The sequence below is a fragment of the Leguminivora glycinivorella genome, chromosome Z, assembly GCF_023078275.1.
Source record: "Leguminivora glycinivorella isolate SPB_JAAS2020 chromosome Z, LegGlyc_1.1, whole genome shotgun sequence".
Classification (NCBI taxonomy): domain Eukaryota; kingdom Metazoa; phylum Arthropoda; class Insecta; order Lepidoptera; family Tortricidae; genus Leguminivora; species Leguminivora glycinivorella.
Genome location: NC_062998.1, coordinates 46,625,075 through 46,650,657, shown reverse-complemented (window position 1 = coordinate 46,650,657; position 25,583 = coordinate 46,625,075). Strand labels below are relative to the sequence as shown.

General features: G+C 36.8%; 1 protein-coding gene across 9 annotated transcripts in view; it reads left to right on the top strand.

Annotated features, from left to right (window-relative positions):
* Positions 1-2,393: 2,393 nt before the first annotated feature.
* The window catches only part of LOC125241253 (titin-like), a 153,591-nt gene continuing 130,401 nt past the window's right edge, over positions 2,394-25,583 (top strand). For 7 of the 9 annotated variants that reach the window (XM_048149626.1, XM_048149628.1, XM_048149632.1 and 4 more), the window contains exon 1: positions 2,394-2,767. In XM_048149626.1, coding sequence (XP_048005583.1) covers positions 2,605-2,767 — 163 coding nt within the window. In that variant the 5' untranslated portion in view covers positions 2,394-2,604. The remainder of the gene's footprint in view (positions 2,768-25,583) is intronic. The other 2 variants (XM_048149634.1, XM_048149633.1) reach the window with 1 other exon arrangement.

The following is a 25,583-nucleotide window of genomic DNA, read 5'->3' as shown; positions in this document are numbered from 1 at the left end:
GAATTTACTTATATCGAAAACAGCGGTAAGTATATTTAGTTATAGAACTGAATGAGTTTTCTGTTATGCGTCGGTGGAGGAGGATTATATCTACATATAAACCTATCTTGTGTAGGTAATTAAATATACTGTCATTAAGGCTACATGTAACTAGGCCTACTATTGTCCCAGAGCTGTAAGAACCTCTTTTTGACACATGACAGCGTCCACAATACGTAAACTCGCGCAACCTAATGAAATTTTAAATAAAATCCTGTAATAAAATTAAAAAAAATCAAGTACTTAAAAACAATATTTCGCTTACTTTAAACATAATCTAACACATCTTACATTTTTGCGGATCTTCTGAGTATTTTACGATATTAATTTATCTTGCAGCATTTACTTATTATGTCATTTATCATTCATTTTTAGACTTGATAAGTTAAGTAGTTTTTAAACTAGTGAGCTGTCTTGGCTGAGACTGTCATTTCGATTCAAATGACATTTCAGTAAGTTGATATAAATCGTATATTTGTTTAAGCGCCTCCTTGCACATAGGGCCTAATCGATTCAACCAATTCGAAATTAATCGTTAGATTTGGCAAACGATTCGTCTTAGGCACTGGTCCCACTGCGAGCGAGTAAGCTATGAACTATCGGCTATTTTCTAGCTCAAGAAACGAACAAAAGATAATCGCTTTCGTGTAAATAAAAGAGAGAGATATATATTTATAGTTCATAGCTTGCTGTTCTGGCTTGTTCACACCGCCGGCGAAGACACTCTCCCACCGCCCGGCGAGTAAGCGATAATTCCATACAATGTTTACTAGCCGCCCGCTGATTGTCAACTGTTTCTAGTACATAATTTTACTAGTTGATAGCCGAGCTCGCTGATAGTTGGCGGTGGGACCACTGTTTACTAGTTGACCGCCGCGATAAAAGCTATCGACTATTAAACTAGCTCAGCGGTACTCGCCGGTGCCTGCCTTATGCTGGGCCACCCGGCTGAGCTAGTGGAGCAATCGCCCGTCCCGTCGCACGCAAACACTCGCTTATAGCTAGCTAAACTAGTAAAACTATACTCGCTTCTCGCCGCTCGCCCACTAGTTTGTAGTTTATGGTTTCACTCGCTTATAGTTTGTAGCCGGCGGTGGGACCAGTGCCTTAGTCACATCGCAACATACTTCAAAACAAATGTGTCAAAAATGTGAACTTACAAATCCGGGACAATAATAGGCTAGTTTCCTATACTTACTAAAAATGAAATATTTTAAGCAGTGCACGAAATAAAGCACCACAATTAGGAGAAAAATATGGACTGTAGTTATGTATGTTTAAACATTATTTCTATTTAATGAGTCAAAGAGAAAGATATAAAGTAAATGAATTGATCGTGACGTCACTCCTCAGTATTTCATAGTAATTCCACATTAACAAATCGTTTTGACAGTTCTTAAAAAGAAGCCGATTTGACTAGTAGGAAAGTAGCCTATTCCTATTACAGAAGGTATGTAATAATTGTTAGTCGACCTTTTTTCATCGATTGTATTGTAAATACAAATCAACTTACATAGTTTATCACACAATTACGAGTAGGTACCTACGGTCAGCGTCGCAAAAGCTTCAGGAGAATCATGAGATTCTTGTTCAGTTTAATAATGTTCATTATCTATCACAATCAAGTATGTAGATATTTAAGCATACAGTCACCGGCATAAATATGTGATGATTTCTGTACCTTGTCATATTAACATCTTGTTTGAAATGTCATACGAAATTGTCAAACGATTAAAAGCGACAAGGTACAGAAATCGTCACTTCTTTATGCCGGTGACTGTACATACACGTATCTACTTTGGTATGTACAAATATATGTGCAAGCAATTCGTCTTCTTTTTTCAGAGTTTTTCAAATTGAGTGTACATAAATTTATTGTAGTGATGTGAGTGTAAATATCGCTTGGTATATTAAATTAATCTATTCTTGAAAACTAGTTCATGTATCTGGTTTTAGTACGCAGCTGTCACTGGCCGTATCCAAGCGAGTAATTAAAATCTGCGTGCGCGTGAATGCCAAGCGGTAATTAACATACAGCGACCATTGTTAACGAGAAGAGTAATCGAAACTCTTACTTTTTAACACCGAGTGTGAGATAAACGTAAGCCGATCGATAACTCGCGAACGGCGAAGGCTCGCAGGGGGCAGGAGCGGTGCGTGGGATTCGCGATTACGGGATCTCGAAGGCATGCGAAACTTGCGCGATGCAAGATGTAGAGGGCGAGGGAGGAGAGAGTGCTGGAGCTCGGGGCGCGGTGGTGGCAGTGGGGCGCGCGGGAGCGCTCGTCTCGAAATAACCCGGCGTATTTCGGTCGCGCCGCCCCCCGCGCCGGCTCGACGGCGCCCGCGCACCGCTCCACGGCTCCGCACTATCCGCTAACTATTCGCAATCGACCGACGTCTTGGATGTTGGACTTGGGTTATAATGACTTGACTTCTGCTAAATGAACCCGTGGACTAGTATAAGTTTATTGCAGTGGCGTATTTATTTGACGGGCGAGCCCCGACGGTTAATCGAGGACTAGTCGAGTGAGAGTTTAGTGCGTGTGCTGCTGTGGCGGCGTGATGGAGAAGTCGAGGTGGTCGGAGCAGCGCTCCGAACAGCGCTCCGAGCAGCGCATGCAGCACTCGGAGCGGCACGAGCAGAGCGTGCAGTCTGTGCAGCAGGAGGAACGCGTGCAGCGCACCGAGCACCACTACACGCGCCAGATGCTCACCCAGCAACGAGGTCAGTCCCGGCAGCCGGCCCGCTTCATCCACATCAACTAAAATATCTCAGCTGTAATTAGAGCTTTGCATTGCGAAATGTTTCTCCTAACATCTTCATACAAGTGTGTAGAGTGATCGTCGCCGCCGACCCGCGCGGCGATCGGCCAGCGAGTGTCTTTGGTTTCCTGGTGCGTAACTTTATTTGTGCATAGCGCTTTCCTCGCGGATGGCGCGGCTATTCTGGGGCGCGTGGGCGCAAGCCGCGCCGCCGCCGGGACACAGGAATGCGCTCCCAGGCGTCACCACACTTTTCACACTTGTTTTTCTTGTTACATCGACTTACCACTGTCGCGGTCGATGTGACCACTGACATCGATGCGAATTGCAATGTAAACATGAAGGATGGAGAGTGAATTGCGCCCGAATAGGACCTCGGCTGCGCTGCTGATGCGACCCCAATCCAACTTTTATGCAATATTTAAGCTCTCAAGCGGCCGGCTGGTCTTATTGGGGCGTCAGTTCACTCGCCTCACCATTAAGGCTGCAGTGCGAAATCGCGTTGAGAACTTGTTTACTTATAAGGCGTAAAGTCGACTCCATATATGGCTCAGAACAACTATGTTACCTTTCAAGGATAAATTTTTAATAATATGGTGGCATTAAAAATCGAGAAACCGGGTCAAATGAAAGCGTAAGACACGTTGATATGATATCACGTACGGTTTTTTGTGCGTTCATTCATCAAGTTCATATTACCGACAGGCAGTGCGTGTCGTAGATGCGATATACGCATTCTAATGGCTGATAGATCCGACGCAATCTAACGCAGCATCATGAATATGCAGCTTCTCTCGTTTTTATCAAGCTATAAATGAAAATATGAAATCAAGCAATGTAACATTGATTGCGTGCTTCACGTACCACGGCAGCGACCTAAAAAGCACAACATAAACAGTGACGCGGCCGGCGGAGAAAATGTTTTTGCCATGGAGGAATGCACTGAGTTGAGCGATCATCGTTTGACAAATGCCCGTTAAACCTCGTCCATTGTCGGGATGCATCGCCGCACAAACGTTAGGAATTTTCAATCATCATTACCATCGAGATTTGAGGAACGCCAGTCATGTTCAACAAATTTCATAATTAAACGAGCCATTGACAATGCGTCGAATGCTTATTATACTCGATGCGAGCTAGTTAGTAGCGGCGATCTCACTTAATTCTTTGTACGGACGCAACAATTCGTAATTTAGCCGCATACTTAATAGCGGCATAGAAATTTCAGATAGATTGATTACTTTTGAAGTTTAAACCCGATGGTTATCGTAACATGATTATGAGTACAGTTATGAGAAACTGTATCGTAAATGGATCTTGTTTGTTCCGTTGAGTAGCACCCATGTAGTAGAGCAGTTGTTCAAATGAAGCCTGGTTTACGTTTACTATGTAAATCTATACACGTTATCCAGCGAACAGCTCGCGTGACTCATCCCAGGTGAAAACAATATCAGACGTTGTATAATAACCCGGTGAGCCTAATTAATTATCCACCATAGTTGTTAACATTGCTCTTTATCATCGAATACTTCAGATTCCTTCGTAATTTGTAACGTTCTTTGTTCTGAAAGACTAACCGCAAATAGAGGTTTTTCAGTTTTTTCAGTTTTGTTATTTATTACTATTTAGGTATTAACCTAAGTTGTTTTGTTAAAAGTATAGAGGTAATATACATAAATATTGTATTAGGATTAACCTGTAAAAATAGTTGCTGTACTTAATTAATACATAAAAAAAAAACATGACAATTTTAGAATGTATTAGGTATCTAAGCAAAGAAAACTGTTTATTATTTAAACGACCAGTCGATAGGTAACAGTAACAGAACATAATTACTTGTTTTCATTAAACCTGCCTAAAGTCTGCAACTTGTAAGTAAGCAACAAAGGCAAGGACGTATAAGTTTGCTTCTCAATACGGAAAAAAAACAAGGAACTCAAGGCAAAAATACTAAGTAAGAGGGTAAAGTTTTCAAAATTCCTTACACACGCTCTTCTACTTTAATTTTGAACGTTACGTTCACGTAGTAGCTGGTGGTATTGAGTGCACAAAGAAGTTCACCGGCTGCCACCATAGGCCATTGAATTGACTAGGCGTGGCGGTTTTTGCGTTCGATCACTTAATTATCGGTTTTCTATTCCTCGATCGACTGAGAACTCCGGGATAATGACGCTATTACACTATTGAGCGAAAAACGGCAAAGTGAAGCCGGTTGTTTTCACTATTTCTTCGCGCGCAATAGAAACGTTAGACAGCTATAAGCGACCGCATTCACCTGTCATAATAGTTTGTCTTATTACGATTTACAGACTCCCAAACACGAGTATGTGTGATTGGTTCCGGACTTTTGTTTTATTGTTAGAAACTACACCGTTCAACTTCGGCTTGGGACTTAAGTACTATATATCTATATAGCTATGACATAATATTTTAAAACCGAGTAACTCTTCAAGTCTTGCCAATGAAATTCCAAACTGCAGCGCGAATTTAATTAAATTCTCCAAACATTTATTTAATAGAACTAAATATTTGAATGGTTAGCTACTACCTACTTCTGAAATAAGTATTTCATTTAATTATGCAATTGATTTTTAATTCCGTTTAAAGAACTAATTCAGGTTAAACATAATACGGGTGTTTAATTGACTTTACATCTAACTTTAGCTTGGTATAGCTAAGTGGATTTCACTAATTGCAAAACCGAATTTGATTATCTAGAGAGAGTATAACGTACCTACCTTGTTTGGTTATTTCGTGCCTAATTTGAATAATAACATCAGACGCTGTAAGATCTCAAGAACTTAATCTTCGGTTATTATAGTTGATAATAAGAATTTAGGCACGCGCAAGAGTCGGTAGTTAAGTGAACAGTAGTTAGGCGTTATAATTATGGCGAGTTGACCGAATTTCAGTTGGCAACAATTAAACAGTTGCGGCTGGCACGGGCACGGTTCCGTCTGCCGCGTAGCTAGCTCATCACAACCGGGATAACCGTACCTAGCGCGTCTGGGCGCAGTACACAATTACACAGCTGAGGCTAGGATTGTATTTTAATTAGCTGGAATAACATTACTCCTGACGTTTTCTTGGGCTTGTATAAGTCAATAAACATAACGAAATTAATAGGCACTAGACACTCACTATCAGTCGAGCGAAACGCAAGTGTACAACTGAAGGTACAACGTAGGTACACTGAAGAAGGTACACTGCCGGGTCAGGTTTGGCTACCCAGTATGGTCAAAAGTATCAGACAAATTCTCCCCCTGTTTTCGGTGCAAATTAGTAGTTATAGATAGTCAAAATAATTCAAATAATTATGTTTCCAACCGATATCATTGTTTCCATATATTTTTTTAAGATAAAAAGCAAAGTAAGTACTTAACTTTAACTCGCCAATTAAATCAGTCATTCTAACCAGATAAGATAAAAATGTGCCTGATTATTTCAAGTATAACATAGTACCGTTGCAATACTGTTCGCGGCGGGCACTGCGGCGCGCGCGCGTGCCTTATCAACAACACAGCCTAATCTCGTTGCGACTCGATTAGCGCGCAACCACCGCGGACGATCCACTTTAAACACCCAATTAAACCAGCCCTCGATATCTACCTCATTCGGTTCGGTCACCTGCAATAACATGACACATAACGAAGGCTGCAAAAATATGTGCCACGCTCTTTTGGCTCTACAAATAAGAGTTTTGTCACATGTTATTGCAGTTGACTACCTACTAAATGAAAACATTAACATCTTTACTTCTTTGTCCTGTCCTCATCCCAGATGACGCGGAGTCGGCAAAGTTTTCTCCACCATTTTTCTTTTCGATGATTCACTATTTTCTTTCCCTCATTCACACACATCAAGAACCGTACGTATTGTAGGTGGATGGAGAAACATTACCAACACCGCAAGTGGTTTGCATAAAACCAAAAAATCGAGTAAATTATTCCACTTCCGCATCTTACACATTATACGAGTAAACAGTGTCGGTAAATCGAATGAACATTTACTATTCTCACTACTATTCTACTTTCATTAATTGATTAATTATACTATAGGTACGTTCTTAATCACATACAAGATGAAAGCGCAAGCCCGTGCATTCTAACAAAACGCCTCGAATGGAAATAAAAGACTTACGTTGCGGAATTATTAGAAAGTACTAAATTATTGTAGTTGGATACAATGCGAACATGGAACCAGCCCGTTCTAACGATCATATTGATTTATTTTATTATCTTACGTTTACAACCAGGGTCTTAATTAAAGGTAATAGAGATTTTCTTGACCGTCTATATTTTCAAATCCAAAAATACTTGGAAAAATCCAAAAATTATGAAATATACATAAAATCGAATTTTAATGTGACAACCGCAATCGTAAATAGGTGCCAAATGTAATGCATTTACTAATACATTTTACCAACCGAGAACCGCAACGAAAATAACGCACAAACATGGAAAACTTTCTGAACATGACAATGCTTGCATACAATAGGAATAATTTGTTGCGTAAGCGTTTCTTCTTAAACAAACTTCGTGACATGCAATAAAACGTAGTTAATCGAGCTTTGTACGCTCGAACAATAATGAAAGCGGTTGCAGAAGTAACATTAAAAGAATACTTTTACCGGACTCGCTTTTCTTTAAATTCATAATCGGATTGTACAGTTAAACATGCACGAATTGTCGGCCACTTTCGCCGCTCCCAGCGCAGTGCGCTAAACACTTTGGAATATCTGATGCCCGACGCGACGCCACGGCAAACTTACGGCATACAAGGCTATAGTTTGAACGAGACTTTGTAGGATCATAACTAAACAACTTTTAGTAAAAGAGTATTTAACCCCAAAAAGTTGAAGCTTTTTGGCTATTTCATTAAGCAGTTTTCTCTGCGCGTTTTAGTTAAATATGTAAGATATAAACATTAAATATATTAATATAATACAAGTTAAATATTTTCTATGAAAATAATTTAATATGTTCTTAGAGAAATATCTAAGTGTCAGTAGGTACAGTATGCCATATATTTTTGTCAAATGTTCTCGTTCTTGAACTACACTTCAATAACCATGTGTAAGTAACATAACATAAAACAACTCTCTGTAGTTTGTAAAAAACATCCAATAACGTGTTCTAATTTAACACGGGACGAAAAAAACTAAATTTTTGGGAAAAATCATTATCACCTCAAACGTGCGATTAGTTTATAAGTTTACCTATTTGCCAACAATAAATAAAAACAGAGAAAGAAAAGGGCATAAAATTTCTAGATTCTGAATAGTTTGCACGGGCTTTGCCTTTAGAGTTCTTATTAATTTCCTAAATGTTTCCTTTCGTAGGTATATTTACTTATAATGACCGGGAGAGGAACTAAATTGAAAACATTACGTTTATAACAACCCGTATTTACGATCTCTCTAGAATATTTCCGAAATAAAGTTTGAGTTTACAAATTTGCAGGAAGTGTAAACTGAAACCAGTTTGTGTACGGAACAACTCAGACTTACATAACATATACAACCTACAGTTTAAGCGATGCCAAATGGTTTTTCTCGGAACAGGGTAAGCCCGACTAGGGAAGTACAGTCAGCTTCGATAGTAGTGGATCATAAAACGCGCTAAAACTATCGAGATATAGCATTATCTTCCTTTCGCGAGCTTATTCATCAGTCACACTCTGATAGTTATGCATATTTGTAGTTAGGTGCTGGTGGTCACCCAACAGTTGCTATTAACAAAAATGTAACAAATTAGAAAATATGTTTTCACCACACCAACTGCTAAAGACACTTCAAAAACAAATGACAAAATTGCATTTTATCCAGAAGAGTGAAAAAGTAATTTCATACAAATTTTAACTTGATGAGTGATGACCAAAGCTGGCTGGTAGAATTGACGTTTAAATTATTTATTTGGAATAATAAATGTATAAAAGTTTTACAGTAAACGTTTTTCTCGTGTTGGTGTCGTAAATTTGTTTTTAATAGTGTCACTCGTTGTTTTGGTATAAAATAAACCCTTGGAACGCCCAAAACTCCACATTCTGAATTTTGGAACCTTTCGCTTGATACCCGAGTATCAATATGTACAAGTATTTACTAGTGAGATTAAACAACAACCTTGTATGTAAAAGAAATACTTCAATGCTTCACTATTATTTTCATCAATTGCATGCAGCATTCGCCTTGTTTAAATGCATCAAAACCTCGACGCACGATTCACGCATATGGCAACGCAGCGGGAGACCTCACGCACATAACATATGCGCAAACGAACGCTCGGCAAGGGGTCTCGCAGAAGTGGTCGTGTAAAATAAAAACATGACCACTGGCAATGGGATGTATTAACACGTGGTTAAGAATATAAACTCTACTTGGTCACTGGAATGTTTTTAAATTTAGAGGACAACTTTTGAAATCCACTATACTTAAGATACGCAACTAAGGGCTCAGATGTTACTACTTACTCGTATACAGTCGTGTTTAACTTCGATACCTAGCTAAAGTAAATACCGTTCGCTTAGCTTCCTAACTTTAAAGGTTATATTAAGCCCAATCTAACTAATCCATTTTGCGAAGCTCCGGCAATATTTGTGAAGTAACAAGTAGCGAGCTCGCTCAGAGTTAGGTAAGTTCGCGGTTTCAAATAGTTCTACATCTTAACCAATATTGTGCAGTATTGAGGAAAGTTTCCGTCAGATAAACCTCAACAGTTGGCTATCCTCTTCTGCATAGAGCTGGTAATACGAACTTAAAAGTATCTTCAGACTGTTTGTGCAGAATTCGACCCGTACTGAAATTATTAACAGCGTCTAAGTTACGTATTTAAGTATACTTCTAAGGTCACATAGTCGAAAATTTACAGGACTGTAATAGCTAGTAGGTATACCTAGTTTTGTTTCGGTTCTCTGGCGGCACTCGTTGTACTTCGTTTTTTCATAATATGTAAACACATTTAACACTTTCGCTACCAAGAACCCGACTGTCGGGTACACCGCTCGTAGAAGCGTAGCCGATTACATGGGTTTCCCCGTATGTAGCGAAAATGTCGTAGCGCCGCGTAGAGCCCGGTTTCGAAAGTGTTAAAAAAAACGTGGAATGTAACCATTATACATAATATGTATATATCCTATTTTATTGTTTTGGTTATTCATAAGCAATGACTGGACTATTATTTTAATAGCGACATTCATTCAGTAAAAATATTCGGAATCCTCTTCGTCAAAAAAGCAAAGTGACTTCTTTGTACTGTTTTTTTTAGTTCCTCGATATCACTCAGATATTTCTGCTTTGCGACTAGCAATAAGTACCGGAATTCAGATTACTGATACAGAAGGCAACGCTCCAGTGAATAGACGCTTCCGACAAATCCCTTTCAGGTTGAGTTGAGATATAATTCTATTTCGGAATACGGATATCATACCGTAATTGCAAGAAATGTCGAAAAAGAAAAAAATATAAATGACAGTAGATTGTCGCGGTTATCATTTAGGGATATGTTTGTATTAAATAGTGATTTCAAAATGAGATTACGTTGTTATGGTTAATTTAGAATGTCATTAAAAAAATGGCGATATTAAATAATAATATTTAAAAGGTACTTAATTGTAAAAGTTAATTTTTCGACTGGTGCGCTATCAATTTATGCAAACTTACTATTAATTGTGAAATAACCAATCAAATAAAGCATTATATTCTCCTTAATTATTCTTATTGTAGCTATGTTTAATAGTCAAAAATACAAACGTTACACATACCTACAAGTTATTCACTCAAAAATGTAACCTGGAACCCGTAGGTAGGTACTAAAAATGCAACTTACTTACATCTCTGACGGGAAAATCAACGCTGAAAGCGTACATGTGTGAAAAGATTCGCGTGCCATTTCAGCCGGAGCTATTCGAAGCGCATCCGTCGGAATTGGCTTAGCCAGAGCTGACGGAACGGGGACATTCGATTACTGCGTCCCGGAGGCAATCCCACTCGATACCTCCGACGGCTCATATTTACACGCCGCCACTCATTTTTGATTAATTCCTACAGTCAGCTGCAGAGAAACTAAGTATTAACACTAACACCGTTGTAATATACGTGTGCTTTAAAGAGGCTCACTATTCTCTTCACCTGACTGTACATTTTAGAGTTATAATTCAACAACACTATCCAAATTATTTATGGTCTATAATAATAATATTTCACTAGCATAAAATACCGCAACTAATTAATTACTAACACGATACGCAGCAATTATTAATAAATTCAATGAAAACGGTAGTTAATCATTCTCTAAATCTCAACCGGTGTAAAAAAGAGATATATTTATTAGTAATATTTCACGCCTTTGAACAAGCAGCATTCTAGACCAATAAAAATGTGATTGGATGTATTTTCATCGCGTGTCTAATTCACGGCACGTCTCACATTTCAAATACTAACAATGGATTTTTTCCCTACATGTGTTATTGATTAGGACGTGCAAAATTCGTAGAAAATGTCACAGAACTCATCCTAGGTGAACAATACTATAAAACTCCCGTGAGACTCAAACATATTTACAATATTTTAAGCGGGTTACTCGCGTTATAATTAAGGTCGAAATAACGCTCAACATGTTTCGATCCATTGTCGAAGATTTTTTTCAAACAATAACGACCCCGCCTTCACTCCTCGAAAATGGATCGAAACATGTCGAGCGTTATTTCGACTGAATTTAAACGTGAAGTACCTAACCCCCTTAATATATTGTAAATATATAATTATATATAGGCATTAGTTTACCATTTTTTCTTCTTGTATCGTAACATTTGTAACCCGGCAGGCTGTGTCAAGGTCGCCATTGTAGTTACAAGTAGGCCACCGCCCTTTATCTGGAACTAGATTAACCTGATGTCCCACTAGGTTACACGATTATACTTGTTAGAGTCACCAAGCTAACTTTGCAGCGATTTGATAGAACAATTGTACACGTAGCTGCAGAGTTGGATTGGTCTGCCTTTATAAATTGCGCTTAGATGATCTGCGATGTTGTGTGAAATCATGATTGTAGAAAAATATATCCCACCAAAAACATTCTGTAAAAAACTAGCCAAGGCTCGATGTAGCTGCTTGTTTATCTCTAAAATGTAATGAAATCTAGACAAAGTCGTGCCAAGTCTAAGGTTCCTTACTGCTATTTCTTTATTAAATATTACAGTTACTGTTGTGTGACTTGGCCGTTTTCAACTTTGTATTGTTCATATATCATTATTTAAATCCTGGCAAGCAATTATGGTCGCGCGATAAATGATACATCTGGCCATGGCCGTCCCTATCGCACTTACTTATAGTGCGATAGGGACGGCTTGATACTCGTATTTTATCGTCTATCGCGCGACCATTCTACCCGTGCAGGTTTCCGAGCAGTTTAAATTCGATGTATATTTACAAAGCCAATTAGCGTTAGACAAAGTAGTAAAACGTAGGAATATACATAGGTTTTTATAAAGTTAGCATAATATGAAAAAAAAAACACACTGAATTAAAGCGGTAATGTGGGGCGAGTGGCGAGTGTACATCGTTGAGCACGTTCCTTGACTTCATTCAAGTCAATTCCAACCGCCACTATCTTAGGCGAGCGTTGGCTTCACGCACAGTATACCGTTTGCGAAAATGCGTAATCGGTGCACCCACACTGGCTGTGTGGGAGCACCATAATCGAAGAAAAGCGTGTATGAACGTTGAACACCGAAGTCGGGAAATTGCGGGCATCTTTCTCGGCCACTCTTCTTAGAGAACGGAAAAGAAGGATGTTTGTAAATTGTGATCGTGGGTTATTCACGCGCTAACAATGGCGATGGCATTGGCGACAAGTGCGTTAGCAACAACATGTAACTACGCCTCAACAACAACATCCATATTCCAGAATATCTATTAAGGTTACGTACCCTTTTACCCAATGACTTTTATTAAAATTGATAAAATCAAGCTTGGTTTTAAATATTTGTTTATCGCAACTTTATTGAGCTAAAAAGTTACACGAGGAATACTGTTTTGACACCTATAGATTGATCATTCTTCGTATTTAAAATATCTCTAAGCCGCATGGACGATCTTAAGGACTTATTAAGTTTGCCATTGTGTCTATACCAAACTACTATTACTAACTTATTTTTGTCACAAACTTCTCAAGATCGAGCAAAATATGCTAGCTGCCTTGTAATCAATTAATGTAAATGTCACAATTTGGATTTCTTTCAACCCCTTTTTGCCAAGAGTGGCACTGAAACTTAGCAGTTCATGTCCTCTGCCTACCCCTTTATGGGATACAGGCGTGATTGTATGTATGTATGCCTCGTAATCGACAAACCACAACCAAACCTAGATTTAGACAACACAGATCTACTCAAAATAGCACGTTTCATGCCATCGCTAGCTCCGTATCCGTAGGATTTCTAACACGAAGAGACACGCACCTGCAACAACATTTACATACCTACACGTAAAATATTAAACGATTTTATTATCTTAGGTTCAAATTATGTTTACGTAAAACGTAAACATGCTTATGTATGTTTAAATAAAAAGTCGTTAAGTACCTACATATCAAAACATTGTAAAAGAAAAAGTGAAAAGTAATATTTCATTAATATCATAATACTTAATAATAAAGATTCAGTAATTGGTAACAGGCGCGAGGGGCATATGAAAACGAGTCTTCGTCGAGCAAGGTGGAAAATTCTCAGAGAACGTTGATGTTTTGTGTTGTGCACTGCGAGCAGTGACGTCGGTAGACGTAGGGTTAACACACACAATTTCTGTAAAAAAAACTAATTCTTAACTTTGGTTTGTCACGCCACGTCTTGTGATTTACTAAGTAGAGTCCACTAAGCTTTGCAACAACACTAAGTGTGAGGAGTGTATATATTTAAACGTCACAATTTAATATAAATATCACACTAATGATGACGTAGTGCTAAAAGATAGTGCAGAGTGTCCGAAGACGACGTCAAGGATAGTCTCAAACTGGTTTACAAGTAACAATTTACTGTTAAATTCCAATAAGACTAAATGTATTAAATTCACATTACCTAATGTAAAACCGAGTAGTGGTAACATATATATAAATGATGAATGTATACAAATGGTTGAAAAAACTCTTTTCCTAGGTGTGACCATAGATAAAAACTTGCAGTGGGGTCCACATATTACTTCTCTAGCAAAGCGTTTGAGTTCGGCAGCTTATGCAGTGAGAAGGATTAGACAACTCACAAATGTTGAAACAGCCCGAATGGTATACTACAGCTACTTTCACAGCATAATGTCATACGCAATCTTAGTCTGGGGTAAAGCTGCCGACATACAAACCATTTTTGTATTGCAAAAAAGAGCAGTGCGGTATATATATGAACTGCCAACGCGTTCTTCATTAAGAAAACGTTTTAGAGATATAAATATTCTAACAATGGCATCACAATACATCTATGACTGCATATTATATGCTCTAAAAAATATAGAAACGTTTAAAAAATGTAACAGTGCTAGAAATAATCACAAAATAGTTATAACTAGGTCTCGTGTAAAGCGATTAAAGAAATCTTTTCTAGGACAATGTGTAGCATTTTACAATAAATTACCAAGGGAAGCATTGGATTTACCAATACATTCACTTAAGAAATATGTAAAGTCCGGTCTGTTACGTAAAGCATACTACACTGTTCAAGAATATATCAATGACAAAAATGCATGGCCTTCTATAACTAAAACTTAATGAATGAATAATGAATGATAATATTTATAATATGTTAGAAGCAAATTTCATAGGTTTGTTGTTAAGTTATATTGTTTCTGTAAATTTGTTATTTATTTTTTAATTTATTTTATTGTAATTTTGACGATTCGAAAGAGGTTGTAAAATCCTACTTGAATAAACGATATTTTATCTTTATCTTTATCTAGGGCAAAGTGGAAGCGGTTGACAAGGAAAGCTGACCCCACCACCATGTGGGATTAATAGCTTGGAAGAGAGAGAGAGAGAGATGACCTAACAGAAAAACAATATTGAGTTCGTATATTTGAATCATAACTGGTCAATACAAAATGCCCATAAGTTTGCTGGACGAAGCGGTTATATCTATCACTCTTCCATATTGGTAAGTGAGACAGAGAGACATTATTGTCCCGGATTTTTAAGAATCTCTTTTTGACACATTTCTATTGAAATTTGTAGAGATGTGGCTAAGACGAATCGTTTGCAAAATCTAGCGTCTGGTTTGTTCGTTGTTTTCATCTTATTTAATTTTATTGTAATTTTTACTTCTTTAAAGTATCGTATACTAGCTTTTACCCGCGGCTTCGCCCGCGTAATAAAAGTATTCATTAAGATTTTCATTTGGATCCTTAGGTTTCTCTGGTATATTTATCTGCGATTATTTCGATTGCACATAATACTTTTGCTTGCAATGATTGTAGAAATATTACACATCGACCACAGCGTAGGTAATTCTATATACGCTGGGGAAACCTTTATAAACATCCCACATAGCCCGTATTTCGACACTATATGATCGGTGGGTAAAAAGTACTTTTTTCTATTATCCCTTACATTTTTTTACATTTTGCTTATACTTATCGCAAACGTAATCTTCAAGCAAGCAAACAACGATCGTCTTAGAGCACTTTGATTGTAAGAGACCGCCGACCGATTATCCGTATCCCTCTAACGATACCCATATTATCCGTATCCGTATCCGTTTCCGTTTCCGTATCCGTATCCCTATCTCTATCCCTATCGTTATCGCTATCGCTAACGCTATGGCTATCGCTATCCCTATCGCTATCCCTATCGCTATCCCTATCCCTTATCAAGATAACACTAAGTTCTCGCGCTTTGTACACATATTTAAAGTCACATACAGGTCGAAAGCGATTAATTAACATTATTTTTACCTTTTTTCCCAACGTTTCGGCCAGGTTGCACTGGCCGTGGTCGCGGAAGACTGACGTCCCAGCAAAATGTCACCGGAGATGTAAACAACACAAAACTACCCGATATTAATTTATATAAATGTTCGGGGTATACAAATAAATATAATCTACCCGCATGTAATTATTTACGACATCACATTAGAAACCTCAAAAATAACAGTACTTCTCCACTATTTAATGGATGTTATTATACATATAAACCTTCCTCTTGAATCACTCTATCTATTAAAAAAAAACCGCATCAAAATCCGTTGCGTAGTTTCAAAGATTTAAGCATACAAAGGGACATAGGGACAGAGAAAGCGACTTTGTTTTATACTATGTAGTGATATCGCTATCCCTATCGCTATCCCTATCGCTATCCCTATCCCTTATCAAGATAACACTAAGTTCTCGCGCTTTGTACACATATTTAAAGTCACATACAGGTCGAATGCGATTAATTAACATTATTTTTACCTTTTTTCCCAACGTTTCGGCCAGGTTGCACTGGCCGTGGTCGCGGAAGACTGACGTCCCAGCAAAATGTCACCGGAGATGTAAACAACACAAAACTACCCGATATTAATTTATATAAATGTTCGGGGTAGACAAATAAATATAATCTACCCGCATGTAATTATTTACGACATCACATTAGAAACCTCAAAAATAACAGTACTTCTCCACTATTTTATGGATGTTATTATACATATAAACCTTCCTCTTGAATCACTCTATCTATTAAAAAAACCGCATCAAAATCCGTTGCGTAGTTTCAAAGATTTAAGCATACAAAGGGACATAGGGACATAGGGACATAGGGACAGAAAAAGTGACTTTGTTTTATACTATGTAGTGATTATAATAAAATATTCGATTTCTATCAACTGATGGAAATGTCATTTGAATTGAAATGATAGACTCTGCTACAGCACTAGTTTAAAAATAAAAATGAACGATAAATGACATGATAAGTAAATGCTGTGTGATAAATTAATATCGTAAAATACTCACTAATGAAGATCCGCAAAAATGTAACATGTGTTAGATTATGTTTAAAGTAAGCGAAATATTGTTTTTAAGTACTAGATTTTTTTAAATATTATTACAGGATTTTATTTAAAATTTCATTAGGTTGCGCGAGTTTACGTTTCGTGGACGATGTCATGTGTCAAAAAGAGGTTCTTACAAATCCGGGACAATAGAGTTTCGATCGTTTAATAGGTACAAATGTTATAAGTTAGGACAGTGCCAAACTAAAAGAATATAGTATAATGTTATATAGACTATACACGTATATGATTCGGATATCGCTTTCATCGCACGATGCGATTGGTCTGTTTTATTGAATTTCATGCTAAAGCTACTTCGGTCTGACTCTAATATCTCGAGGGCAGAAGCTATAAATCGTCTAAGGCATACTAGTAAACCGACGCGACGTCTGCTGACCCTATGCCGACAGGAGGCATTTGTTCCGGTAAACATGGCTCGGAATTAAAACATTTTACAGGCACGTCATTAAAGGCAGGCATTTCGCTGCCAACACTTCTCAAACAAAAATCTTAAACTGACGTAGGATGCCTTTATGCAAATCAAAATTATATTTCAATGTTTACAGTGAAAGAACTGCTTCAACTATGTTAAAATAAGCGGATGCCCTAAGAAAAACAACGGAAATATATTATGAATGTTAAAGAAAACCTATTTAGGTATATTAATGCCTAAACATTTTTGAAGTTAACCATCATATTTTTTTTTTCTTACGTTCGACTAACATGTCTATTTTAGTTTTTATTGTTATGCTTTGTTCGTATATTTGTTACCTTGTTATAAATAAAATAAAATCGAATGGGAATGATAATTGCATATTTATTTATTTATTTTTATTTAGACTTTATTGCACGACTTAAAATTGTACAAATGGCGGACTTACTCGTAATGCCTTAAGGCATTCTCTATCGTAACAGTTAACAAATAAATACTAAAATATAGTCATTATCAATACCCTAATGCTATATTTAACCGTTTTTTTTTTGTATTCTCATATCCTTAAATATTTCCACCAAGTACCAAGTGTAAATTTCTAACCAAGTAATCATTGTAATCATGCAGACTCCTTGTTTCACCGGCGACTATTATTATATTATATACTGTTCGATATTATATACTGTTATTATTATATTATGTATACCATGTGTGATGAATCCAGAAAAGCTACAGCAATCCTCGCCATTTACACTATCCTCGCTTTCTAAAAGTCACAGCTGCTCATTATGAATGTTACTACATAGCCATCAAGGTTCCAACTTCCATAAAAATAAGTTTAAGATACGAGGTTAACAAAGTATGTAGACGATTTCTTTGTTGGCCCGGTAATTGACGGAGTAGGTAATTATAGCCAATAATAGCACAGATCGCTACCCGTGATAATCACGTAAGATATTAATTTATAAATTATACAATGAGAGCAAACGGAGCGTGCTGATGTAACGAAAAAGTAAACATTACTGTTGGAAAACTGGTCAAAAGTTATCGTTAGTCAAATTGTACCCGTACGATTAAAACAAAATTTGAAATCCGGTTCACAGTTCTTGGAGATATCAAGTAACATATTCAGGGGTTACATACAAAAAAAAACAGTCGAATTGAGAACCTCCTCCTTTTTAGGGTTCCGTAGTCAACTAGGAACCCTTATTTGAAGTCGGTTAACAGTTCCTACCGTTAAACGACTTGACACAATAAATTGCAGTGCAGCTTATGTTCATTTCGGATTTGAAGGGTTTATTAAACACAAGCTGAAAATAAGGTAGGTAGGTATTTTAAGTACATACATTAAAGTAATTTTAGTATTTACCCTATTCTCTACAATTCTTTAGAACCAATTAGGTATTTCACGTCATTCTCTCGTCGTCTTTTTGATTGTGTTACTTATTATTTGTATGTAGGTTCAAATATACCTAATTAAACAAAGTATCGCATGTAATTTATTAACTACGTGTCGATGATGGTTAAATATGCTTCGACAAATTTATGATCGGAACCGTAAACCGTAAAATTCAATAATATGCGTGTTAATTTTGTTACGGAAATTGTAAAATGCCAACGATGACTTTATTCGTGTGTGGCCACTAAAAGTTGATCAGGGCGCAGGGGCAGGGAGTTGAAAAGTACATAGTGAGACAGATCCTGTGACTCGCGATTAGTCATCAGTATATATGAATGTACTATCGAATATAGCCAGTAGCCAAAATTCAATACAAAAAAGTTTCGCATGCATATATAAAATACGGTTGTAAAACAATGGTCCGCGAGCAAATATACGTAGGTATGTATTTAATGAGTTATTCTCATAATATCGGTACTTTTAAAAATACCGTAGTAAAGGCACATTACTGCGACAAGGTACTATAAGACCAGGTTTTTGAGGCTGTCGTGATCTTGAAGTATGATTCACGGAGCAGCCATATGGTGGAGTGGGTCAAGCCCGCCGGACCGTATGTGCCGCTACGCGTATCGCAACATCTACTACTTTACACTTGGGAAGTAAAAAGCCTTATGTCAATAGGACACTGGTAACAATATAATACCTTTATTTAAGTTAAAGTAAGAATATTCGCACCTCCTTACATGCTATAACGGTGCTACAACATATGAAAATGGTTAATTAGTGCCTTTACGGAGGAATTAAAAGGCAAAGCAACTAAAAAAGTCAATTCCATGTACAGGTCTTGCTTAACATTTAAATATAAACCGTCTTTGTATTGGACGAATTTTCTGGTCATTGTATTTAAATGTGCAGGTATACAGAGTACCTTAGTGCCTATTTATATTCCATGATTTTTGCACAAGGTATGGATACCAGAAAACTGTTATTATTTTACCTTTGAAGTGATGACACCAGGGAATAGGTATTACTTCAATAATCAAAATCATTACATATTTGAAAGCCGTTAATAATAACGTCACGTTAAAATTAATGTTTGTTATCAGAGTAGAAGGATAAACGCAGCTGGGAAGAGAGTGAAATATTTAATAAATAATATTATAAAATAATATATGACATGTTTACAAATACAGATTTTGTTGTCGAGTGACAGGCAAAGAGAACACTAGCTGAGCATTTCTTTTTTTTTGCCAATAAAAAAATATAATGTTATTAAATGGCGGTCGACCTGGTAGTGATTTTAAATATCTGAAAGACGTTCCCGGCGAAGGAAGACATTGTGAGGAAACCAAACCGAAAAAACCCTAAAAAGTCTATTTTACCCTCTGCGGTAAAAACTAGTGCTTATGCAAATTTTCAGGATTAGTTGCTAAGCGGACGGAAGCCATGGTAAAAAGCTGGAATAACAAAAGAAACATGAGATATGTAATAAAATAAAAGTATTACCTATGTAGGGTAGATACATGTTACATACTGGTAAACATTACGCTACACAGATTGCATGCCTACACACGCATTGTCGTCAAAATCGTTTACGAGCATTGTTCAAAGGGTTAAAAATAACCGGGTTGTAAACAACACAAATATGCAGTCAAAGCTTATAGGGTTTTGGCTGTATGTGTACTGGCTACAATGCCTGTTGTTGGAATGCAAATTCGCGCGACCAAAATAAACAACAACCGGCTACCTAGAGTAGGTTGTCTGCGGTTACACACCTCTACCAGGGGTATTGCAATCGCTAAGTCGCACGGGCTAGTTGCAGCTCAACGACCGAACACCGGACTCCAACCCGAGTACACCGGAGCGAATAGTATATCCATGTAGTCATTCACGCTCCGTATCGCATCGAAGTTATCTGCCTCTATCGCTCTTCTATATTGGCACGACAGAGCTAGTTGCGTATTGCCCAGTTTATACTCGTAGGCGTTAGTTTTAGATCAAGTAACGGCTGGTCAGCCAAAAAAATAATGGTCTCGCCTCACCTCGAGAAACCAATGAGAATGCAGTGTGGTTATACCGAATGCCGCCGGTCTTTCACACTGTTTTACACCCGTATATTTCAGAGTTGATACATATGTTTGACTTATTTAACTGATAAACAATACAGTATAATGTCGATAATACGGCACTTCGGTGGTCCGAAACGTCCAGTAATCCAGTACTAAAATAGAGATGCAAATGATAATTTCAAGTGGAAGTTTACCATACATGCGTAAATTATCAGCCTGACTTCACTTTTAAAACTGGCTAAAAAAAACAGATAATGGTCGAATGTTTTTTGAACTTATTATTTTAGCACAGTGTTTTTATACTACATTCATAAAAAAACATGAAAATAAATGGAGAATGGCTCTAATTTCCAGTAATCCGAATTTTCCACTAATCCGTCACCTCCGTGTCAGCATCAGCAACAGTTCCGGATTATGGAGATTGTACTGTATTTCATTTATCGTTCAATTCGTGGGTAATTTTATCAATGTGAGCTCACAATAGACCCCTTATCCGATTATAAATTTGGATGGAGACCATCCGGATATTCCGGATATAGGAAATGATTTAACCCAAAACGGAGAAATTCGCTACTGCTTCGGCCAATTAATTATTACTCAATACACTCATTTACTGTTTCACCAGATTTATATATATTTAACATGCATACGTATATAGCACAGATAAATATTCTAATAAATAATGTCACTCAATACTATTTTACAAGAAAAAATGAACATTTATACTGAATTTTGTATGAAAATGTGTAACCCCATTATCAATTTGTTACTCCACCAATAATTCGATATCCTTCTTCAATGAGATCCCCCGTTCTTACAATTAATCCTACACTGTCACTAAGTCTCTGTTGATATTGCTCCCGTCCGGATTCTATTAAGTGACGTCATTTTTTAATATTACGTAGGTATTTGTAATGTTTACCATTACAAATGTAACATTACCATGTTAAAATGAAGAAATGCTTCTTCAACAATACAACGGCATGGTACTCGTATGGTGCATTAAAAGGAGTCGTAGCATACTCCTACTTACGAGTAAGTAGGACTTAGGTAATCTCAAGTGTACTGAATTTGCTGATGACTTGATGAGCACTACTCTTTCCATATACCTACTGCGGTGATATCATAATATCTTCGGATTTTTTTAAAAGTATTAACACTTACTACACTATTTTGCCGGACACAAATACAAGTAAAAAATGACTGCTCCGAAAAACTGACAAACCTAATCAGCGGATAACCGAATGACAAAATCTTCTACTTACACAATCTATTAAGAGGGGGTCGTACGAAATCCTCGAAAAGTGCACTCGACGTTTAACAAATGCTGCTCACATTTCTAAATTAAATGAAATAAAATAAATGTAGTTATTATCTTAAAGAGTGTGTCTACAACTTTTGACTATTCACAATCTCCAATTATTAACGGTGTAATAACTAAACCCACACAAAGTTGACCTAAAATGAGAAAAACGTATGTCGCCGTTTAGTAAACTTTGTTAAAAAAATTCAACACTTTAGTTATAAGGTTAAGTGATTCTAAAAGCCAGATAAATGGACTACAAGTTTTGAGGTTTTTTATATTTTTCCTCTCAAAGGCAACAAAGAAATTTTACCTTAAATTTAAACTATCGTAAAATTTCCATACATTCGCCATTGCTGTCAGAATTCTCCTTTCGATTAGACGCCGTGAGCGGCTCATCGGAGGCAGACGTGTCGCCGGTCGCTCCGCGTTGACAATTAAATTTGACAAATATTTTGACAGAAATTAGTGTACGTACACGAAAAACCATACCAGTGTAAAACTGTGCTCAAAATAAATAGGGTAAATCAATAATGTCAGGTGGAGATCCAATATCATTTAAAGTTTAAAGGTGCATGGCTTGTACATAAAAAATAAATAAAAATATATCACATTATTAAAGAAAATAACGAACACAACCGAATGACTATAAATGATTTCATTCTAGTTAGGTTAAATTGAAAAAAGTTTCATGCTTTCTTTTACTCATTGGAATACATTTTCATTACGCTGGTATTCACAGGACGTCATTTTAAAAATATATATGACAGCACCTACGTCAAATTTTGTCAATCAAACTTCACAGGTTGTATGTAAACAATTACAATTTAATTTATTTTTACATATTTAGATACTTATTAATCGATTCTTACTTAGAATAGAAGAAAGGGAAATGCGGGCGGGTATATAAGTACCTATTTATTAAATACAATATTCCGTATGGTGTGCTTCTGGTTCAAATTTATATATAAAAAAATGTTTCAATTTCATTAAAGATTACTCTGTGCATACCACGAACACGTAAGTAACCGTAAGTTGATCGTTGTTTAGAAAGTTAACGCTCGTTTTGAATGGCACTTCTCCATTCAACTAGACCAGATGTACATGGAACAGTCACCAGCATAAGTATTATGACTATGAACGGCCGTAACAACATATCCGATTCTCTATAGGGGCCATAAAGTATATGACGACATATTCCCGGCAAAAAATTGTGATGCTTCCTGACCGGCACAAACATAGTCTCTCTTTCTAGCGTCACGCGAGCGTAGCGTCGGGCCAACTGTATGGAAAAAGACGCCGCGTCGCGTCGGCGCGGCTTAGCCATACAGTTGGCCTGGCCCGACGCTACGATCGCAAGACGGTAGATGTGGGAGGGTCCTTATCCGTATAAATATCTGATCGGGTCGCTTAAAAATATTTGTTTCCTTTTATAAAAATCTAAATTACACTCTCACTCGCATAATTATATATCCATTGTTAAAGCAAATATATATCTTACGGGCTAGAATTAAAATTAAAATTAAAAACAACCAAAAGTAGTACGCACACACACACACACTCACACACACACAGCGCAGATTCACGTTTTTTTATAAATATTGTTCTCTACTTACATATACCTCTGTAGTGATCACTCTCTCAAGTCTCAGGGACCAGTTTGAAAACCAGCGCCAGGCTACCAGGTAGCCTAGCACATGCTGAAACTGGAACCCATTTGCCATTGCTCGCTCAGGTATTTATTTAATTTTACTTTTAGTTTTTAGTATTATTTTATGTTAAGTATAGTTGCCTGCAATTTATTTTAAATAATAGTATTATAGTAGTTATTAATATTGTATTCTATACTGTTTTTGGCAAATAAAACGATTCTTATTCTTATTCTTATTCTTTTTCTAGAAATCATTAATATGTAATTAAAGTGCAATAACAAACCCTACCTTAGTTGCCTTAGAGCGGTAAATTGTATGAGGTGATTTGACATCTCACGAAACACGTGCAGTATTGTCAGTGATTGTCACTGCATATGTCTGTCTCATCTGTTCTTAAACTATGACAAGTAAACTTATTACAAATCTGATATCAGAAGCCTATTTGGGTGATTCTCTGTAAGGATGTTCAACAAACAGTCCCCTGGCAATGATTTTTTGAAATATTTATTAATGAAATCCTAAATAGTTAGTATAATTTAATAAAACCCATTTGCCTTAATTAAATTATACAAACTATTTCTGATTTTATAAATAAATATTTAAAAAAATCATTGCCAGGGGACTGTTTGTTGAACATCCTTACAGAGAATCACCCATTTACAAGCTTTTATTCAACTTGCCTTGTTAGTTGTTGGTATCTTAGTTTGGGTTAAAACGTAGAAGCTAAATTTGGCCCACTTTCCGGTTTCCGATTGAGCTGAAATTTTGCACACATATGTAAATCACGTGACAATGCATTATTATGGTATAATATCATGGAGGTGATCTGATCATGGAGCAGAAAGGTGGTCAGAGGAACTCTGTTATGAAACGTCGTATCCCCATTGAGTAAGGGGTTTTTAAAAACATCTCTTAGAGCAATAGATGATTGTTGAAAGAAAGGTACAGTCGGCTAAGGTAAAGCTTGTGCCAAAAATGATTTTTTTGCAAAAAAACTTATTATAAATTGGGAGGTGTAATTTTTTATTATCTCTGCATTTCATTGAGAAGAAAAACCGGGCGCGTCGGGCCACGGTCAGTGTAGGGTTCCGTAGTTTCCGACATTTTACATATTGACAATTTAGAAAATACCGTAATTTGGGGTGAATAGGATTCCGGGGGTATATAATGCTATTATATTTTTCCACATATTCCTTCTATTTTCCACAATAAAAAGTAGGAAAATAATATATTTAGGGGCATGAAAATGTCTGTCAAAGTTGGCATTCAAATTTATTGGATTCTTTACTCATTTTAACTTCATTTTGTGTGAAATTTTGTTCAGAATTTGTTCGTTATCCTTTTGAATGTAGTGTATACAATACAATACAAATATTCTTTATTGTTCACCAATATAACAAGATTACATCACATAACTACACCTACACTTCTAAAGTTTATGTTTAACAGAAAATCATAAGACATATCTGCCGTCCTATCACTAAAACCCATCTAACCCACAAATGATAGTTTTGAGATATGGGCAAAAAACATAAAAACCCATATCTCTAGGAAATGTGTCGATTTAGTCCAGATTTCTTTTATTCTTAAATTAAAACTAAATTCACGCTAACATTATTTAAAATCAATTTAATTAAATATTGTTTAATTTATTAGAAATTCGCCATTTTGTGTAACACTTTCGAAACCGGGCTCTACGCGGCGCTACGACATTTTCGCTACATACGGGGAAACCCATGTAATCGGCTACGCTTCTACGAGCGGTGTACCCGACAGTCGGGTTCTTGGTAGCGAAAGTGTTAAGTTATGCAAATAATTCCTAAAATATGTATGATTTTACTGTTAAAACACGGTTAAGTATACTTTAGCCGTTTTTAGGGTTCCGTAGTCAACTAGGAACCCTTATAGTTTCGCCATGTCTGTC